Source organism: Coregonus clupeaformis, unplaced genomic scaffold (assembly GCF_020615455.1).
Source record: "Coregonus clupeaformis isolate EN_2021a unplaced genomic scaffold, ASM2061545v1 scaf0115, whole genome shotgun sequence".
NCBI lineage: Eukaryota > Metazoa > Chordata > Actinopteri > Salmoniformes > Salmonidae > Coregonus > Coregonus clupeaformis.
In genome coordinates, this window is record NW_025533570.1 from 527,885 (window position 1) to 534,505 (window position 6,621).

Here is a 6,621-nt window from a genome sequence, read left to right on the forward strand (position 1 = left end):
GGAATAGGGTGCCATTTGGGTAGCATCCATACTCCTGCTATAGAACAATTACCCAAGAGTTCCTGAGACCCCAGCCTGCATAGGCCATCTCATGAAGCAGATTATAATGATTCCTGATAAAACCTGCGTAGGCCATCTCATGAAGCAGATTATAATGATTCCTGATAAAACCTGCGTAGGCCATCTCATGAAGCAGATTATAATGATTCCTGATAAAACCTGCGTAGGCCATCTCATGAAGCAGATTATAATGATTCCTGATAAAACCTGCGTAGGCCATCTCATGAAGCAGATTATAATGATTCCTGATAAAACCTGCGTAGGCCATCTCATGAAGCAGATTATAATGATTCCTGATAAAACCTGCGTAGGCCATCTCATGAAGCAGATTATAATGATTCCTGATAAATTGATGACATCGGGGACCTGAGCCTCCGTAGAGCAAGCAGAATTAATCTCAGTGGGAGTTGCATGGGATTTTTGTTCCGGAATATGAGACTTATTGAGTTGACGAACAAGGTCAGGGTGAGGTCAAATAACTGAACAAGTGAAGTGCAGCTCAACCATATCGAGAGAGGGGAGCAGAAAGAGTGATGCATAATAAGTTGACCAGGTACAGTATACCTTTGTTACAATGTCATGCGTCAATCAAACAACACAAATGATCAGGCAGGCTCCATTTCTCCCCACCTGTCTACTAAGAGTTTCACTCCACCTGAATATAGCAATTTACAATTACAATTTAGTCATTTAGCAGACGCTCTTATCCAGAGCGACTTACAGGAGCAATTAGGGTTAAGTGCCTTGCTCAAGGGCACATCGACAGATTTTTCACCTAGTCGGCTCGGGGATTAGAACCAGCGACCTTTCGGTTACTGGCACAACGCTCTTACCCACTAAGCTACCTGCCGCCCCCTATCCCCCTGCCTGCACAGATCACCATGGTCACGAGAAAGACAGACATTGTTTTCGTATTTCTGAGGTCATTGATTGCACCCCTAATGTCAAATTTATAACGTCTGTCAATCAGTGGCTTACATTTTCAAGTCAAAGAAACGTTTCTAATGGCCTTTTTAAGTGTATTATGCATTGACATTATTGGTAGCAGTCAAGCGTTAACCATTCGTGTCCACACATCTGATTACAGAACCAGAATGTCAGAAATGTGTGTTATCTATTCCCTCATTCAGCAAGTGTCAGCAAGTTCACAGTCGAAAGTGTAATTTGACTTCCCAGGAAATTGTCTATCCATTTTGAGGTCATAGACCTGAATCTAAATGCAGTCGGTCAAGAGAGCTATCAAGTGATAAGGGTCATCTATGAGGAATTAAATGTATTTTAGCTCCCTCAAAGGGCTACATGGCCTCATCTGACTTATGCTACAGTAGCTGCAGCCACCCAAGTAGCCAGAGTTATCTTTCTCTCTCTCTCTCTCTCTCTCTCTCTCTCGCTCTCTCTCTCTCTCTCTCTCTCTCTCTCTCTCTCTCTCTCTCTCTCTCTCACTCACTCACTCTCTCTTTCTTTCGCTCCCTCTCTTTTGCTCTCACTCTCACTCTCTCACTCTCTCTCTCCCCCCCCTCTCTCTCTCCCTCTCCCCTCTCTCTGTCTCTCTCTGTCTCTCTTGCTCACTCTCTCTCCCTCCCCCCCTCTCTCTCTCTCTTTCTCTTTCTCTGAGCAGTACAGTAGTAAGGGAGACGGTTAAAACACAAGGTCATGTACAGCACTGTTTTCTATAAGATGGTGAAGACATGCTTTACTCTGAGGATTATCTTTAAACTTTTGATTCAAATGCTTGAAGATATATATACTGTAGGCTAATAAGGTGATATAGTATACATAGTGAACTTTGATACGAACAAATAAAAACAAATGACTAACAGACAGACAAGAGATTTAGTTAATATTCTTCTTTATTATGAAGTGACAATGCCTTGTTGTGTCTTGTGCTTACATCATTTGAATACTGACTCGAAATAACATTTTCCTCCCACCAGATATCTCCTGAAATAAGGTTTGTTTAATTCTTTACAGCTGTAAAAATGTTCAATCCAAAGGATTATTTACAAAGCCTCTTGCAATAAAGTATTATTAATTAATTAATTATTGGAAATACAAAACAGAGGTCAAGCTAATACAAGTTCTTATTTTTTCTACCTGAATCTATAGGTTCATTGTGCTACTTTTTAAGGTGGAGATGAAGTGCTTTATTATATACAAATCTGTGGGACACCAATGAGGTTAAAGAAAGGCATCTTGTCCATCAAGCTGAGTGTGGATGCAGTGCAAAGTTTGCCCACCTAATCCCTTTAAGTCAATAGTGGGTTCTAGTGGCTGTGTCCCAAATGACACCCTATTCCCTATATAGTGCACTACTTTTGGCCACGACCCATAGGGCTCTATATAGGCTATAGGGTGTTACCTTTGTATGACCTTAATGGGTGCCCTGTAGATTTGGATACATGTTCTGAGATGCTGGGAGCTGAATTTCAGCACTACAAGCCTACGGTCCTAACACTACTGTTGAAATAAGAGGCAGGCAGTGCATAACAATAGAGGAAAAGAGGATTTTATCGTTTTTTTGTTGTTTCACTAATACTACATTGGCATTTTCCCTGATGTTTTATTTTTTTGTATGACTATAGATGCATACTGGAGTAAAACATACCTGATTTTAAAAACTGTAGGTAATATTTCATAATAATTTTCAAAAATACCATGCATTAAGTGATTATTGCTTTATAATTCGTCATGTGGCTCCAAGAGAAATATTGCCAACAGATACTATCTAGATTTTAGAGAAACAAAATCATAAGCTTTGTGATATTGGCATAGATTTCATTTTTGCATGCAATAATTTCAAAAGGTAGTAACCGAAGAATAAGTGACAAACGCTTTGGCCTGTTCACGAGAGGTTGGCAAATTCACACATTAAAGTGCAAAGAATAGGTAGTGGTATCAAATAAAAACAGATCAATAAGTCCGACATACTGTATAAACAAATAAATATAAATAGCCTAATGTATAAATAGATAAATAAATAGATTAATTAATACAAACATAAATGGCATTTACCTCAACGGAGAGTATGGTCAGTTGCAGCAGTACATTATTATCCAACATTAAAATGTTCGACTTTTGTTTGGAGCAATCCAGTATTGTCATCTTCGTCAAATTTCAAAATATATGATTTCATATTTACGCGCGGTGGAAGGTATATTCTATCCACGTGACTGGAGGAGGAAGAGGCTTTTTAAGTGCATGCGAAGATCATCAGTAATTCCTTCGGGTGGATTTCAAGGAGAATACAGAAAAATTGTGCTATTATTGTGGTTCCACTGGAAGTTGAGATGGATTTTCGGAGAGGGTTGGCAGAACTAGTTAACCAAAAATATAATGTTTTGTCTGCACTTTTAATGTGGACGTCATGGAGAGTCATCAAGACCAGGACTCAAGGGCGAGAACGCGCCTTTGAAGCACGCGGACTCGTAGTGCTTATTCAGGTAGGACTTGAGAGCGAAGGTCTTGTCGCACCGTTTGCATTTGAAGTGCTTGAACGCGGAGTGAGTCTGCATATGTGCGCGCAGGTTGGAGCGGTCTGCGAACGCTTTTCCGCAGTGTGCACACCCAAAGGGCTTCTCGCCCGTGTGTGACCTCATGTGACCCTGCAGTAGCCAAGGTCTGCTGAAAGCTTTGCCACAGATGTCACACTTGTGCTTGAGGTCATGGGTGAGCAGGTGCATGGCCATGGCTGGCATGGACACGTACACCTTCCCACAGGTTGCGCACTTCTTGGCCATCTTGCTGTCCAGGCTCCGGTGGGTCTGCTTATGCCTGCTCAGGTTGGAAGACGTGGCGTAGGTTTTCCCACATTCGTTGCATGTGTGACGCTGTATGCTCCTGTTGGGGCTGCTGATTACTTTCCTCCGTGACCTTCCGTCCGTGATGTAAAACGCGTCCACCATGTAGCCCTCACTCACCGCGGTGTCCCCGTTGATGTAGCCGGAGGTGACATCCGACTGCGGGCTGTCAGGCTGGTCCGAGTCCGGGGCTCCGTAGTCGCTGTGGATGCCATCGTAGAGTGGCTCCGGAGAGGGCACTTTAATGGCACCGTCGCTTTCTCCATCGTAGACAGACGGGCTGATGTAGTCACTAATGTACCCTGGTGTGAAAAAGAACAAGATCTTAATTCAATTATTCATAGTCGCGTGGGGATTCTTCAAGTGGGAACAATCTGCTTAATAGACGCAACAAGCTACAGGCGGCACTTTTCCACTTGAGATCGGCTACATCACGTTATCACCAAAGCCTATGAGTCCTATGCAGTTTATTAAGATTTAGGCGAGTCTAACATGTTTTTATTTATCTGGAAGCACAACCCTTTTATGCGTTAGGCTATAGTTGCTAATTACGCACAGTGAGAACAAACATAATTTAACAACATAAGCTACTGAGATGATTAGGCTACATTATACCGCCGGTCTGAAGCGATGGATAGGCTAGTTTACACACCATCATGAAATATGATTCAGCCTTCTGAGTAACATATTGTCTAAATAATAGGGTTATACAATGTTAGGAGTGCGTGTCCAACAGTGTTCCAAGGCATAACGGGTAATATAGGTGTAATGCAATGTCTTTTGAACATGCTCGTGCATAAGTGCAGATATATGATGCACACTTGTGGGTTGTGGAGAAGTTTTGCATCAGCATCACAAGCGTCATTCCTCCCCATGTTCCGAGTAAGCTGGGTCCGATAGCCTATTTCTACATTAAATTATTTTGTTTCAAAAGCATACAGTCTAGAATTAGCCTACAAATATATTGGTAGGTGTGTTTGTCAAAAATAATATAACAATGGAATCAGATAATTATGAGTCATGAATGCAGCGCAAAAACGTGCAAACGTGGCAACAAAGGACACCGTGCATAATAAGCAAAACATAAATATAACATAATCAACATTCCAAACTCTAAATAGTATTTATATTTACCTTTATCGTGAATCCGTAGACTGAGGTCGGTCCTGGATCGTCCATAAGAACTCTCAAAATCACTAGATGAAAAATCATCAAGTTTCACCTTTTTAACCAGGAAAGACCTTGGCATGTTTCTGGTGCTGCACAGAAACAACAACCGTCCGGTGCAGGGTTACTGTCCTCATGCAACGCCAATGTAGAGCTGGATATTTAAAGTATCAGACACCCAGTCAGTCAAACAAACCCTCAGCCAACCCGTATTGCTTAGGTTTCTCTGTTCTGCCTGCAACGCCGTGTCTTGCGAAGGGGAGAAATGCAACTTCAGCACTGGATAGCTCCTTCTCAGAGGCTCGCGCAAGACGTTAGGAGCGAGCGGAAAACACCCTGCAGCGTGCAGCGTGCGCCTCTTTCTCCCCGGTGCCAATAGAGGAGGATGCAAAAAAACACTAGAGTAAAGCTGCTGTACTGTAGCCTAGGAGTGCAAAAAAATGGGCAGCACTTGTCAGCGTTATTTATTGCTTTCCAATTATTTCCAACTCTGATTGGTAGCCTATTTACATTTTGCGGAAAAATAATAATGTCAGTTGTTGGACCATCACCGCTCCACTTTCTCTCTCTCTCTCTCTCTCTCTCTCTCTCTCTCTCTCTCTCTCTCTCTCTCTCTCTCTCTCTTTCTTTCTCTCTTTCTAACTGTTGATGCAGCCTCTCTCTGTGTTCTGTGCTTTGTGTCTGAAGACAGTTGATCAGCTGTTGGGATTTATATGGCGCTGCGATCAGGTGGGAGTTGGAAAAATGAAGTCCTTAATTTAATCCATCAGAAATCTCTGGGGAGAAACATTGGGCTAGAATGATTTATAGATGCTGTTAACTCGTCTCCCAGTCTGATTTAATTTGTAAGGAGCGCACCACCATGTTCTTTGGAGATAAGAATGGAAATTATTATTATATTTCAATTCTTTCTGTATCAGTTGAAACTAGGCTTACATCGCACCTGCTTACATGCAACGCGTTGCATTTTATTCGTCACTTTCTCACGGCTTTTGATGGAGATTTTTTCCAGTTTTGCATTGAATGCATATTCTCCTGCAATTTTCTGATGACATAGAATTTCTTTGAAGAATTGTAACTACTGTTCACCCCTTAATTACCATACCATGTATAGCCTACAGGCTTTTGGTCTTTACGAAATCAACTGTTAGACAATTAATAATGCATCTCTTGTCATGTTAATATGATCATTACGGGTTCATGGTTAACTTTAATACTAAATATCCCAGCTTGCTTTCTATCTGTGTTTATCTTCTGACACAGCAGCACCACTAACCACTAAAGCAAAAAATTGACATATGGTTTGTGATATGCACATCGCAACTACATTATATTATTCAACCGATCACACCGGTTTACTGGAAGGTTATAGTCTCCTTATCCATCCATTAAATATCTGTATATGTTAGATGGAAAGAATATGTTAGATGGAACAAATATGTTAGATGTCAGGTCCCTGTGCATCTATATATGCTTACTGTATTTCAGTAACATAACTAAACCTACACCTAACTAAACCTAACTAAACCTAAACCTAACAAACCTAAACCTAACTATAGCCTAAACCTAACTAAACCTAAACCTAACTATAGCCTAA

General features: G+C 41.4%; 1 protein-coding gene across 1 annotated transcript; it reads right to left on the reverse strand.

Moving 5' to 3' along the window:
• Positions 1-1,911: 1,911 nt before the first annotated feature.
• Positions 1,912-5,634, reverse strand: LOC121543316 (transcriptional repressor scratch 1). The gene is made up of 2 exons (XM_041853108.2): positions 4,992-5,634; positions 1,912-4,159 (listed from the first exon to the last, which is right to left on the reverse strand). Exons 1-2 carry the CDS (start codon positions 5,104-5,106, stop codon positions 3,423-3,425), a joined length of 852 nt encoding a protein of 283 aa, XP_041709042.1. The 5' UTR covers positions 5,107-5,634; the 3' UTR covers positions 1,912-3,422.
• Between the last annotated feature and the right edge of the window lie 987 nt (positions 5,635-6,621).

Excerpts from the sequence above, each read along its gene's own strand:
- LOC121543316 (XM_041853108.2), bottom strand. The coding sequence starts at position 5,106 with ATGCCAAGGTCTTTCCTGGTTAAAAAGGTGAAACTTGATGATTTTTCA. Across the intron at positions 4,160-4,991 it reads TCTACGGATTCACGATAAAG|GGTACATTAGTGACTACATC; the intron begins GTAAATATAAAT and ends TTTTCACACCAG.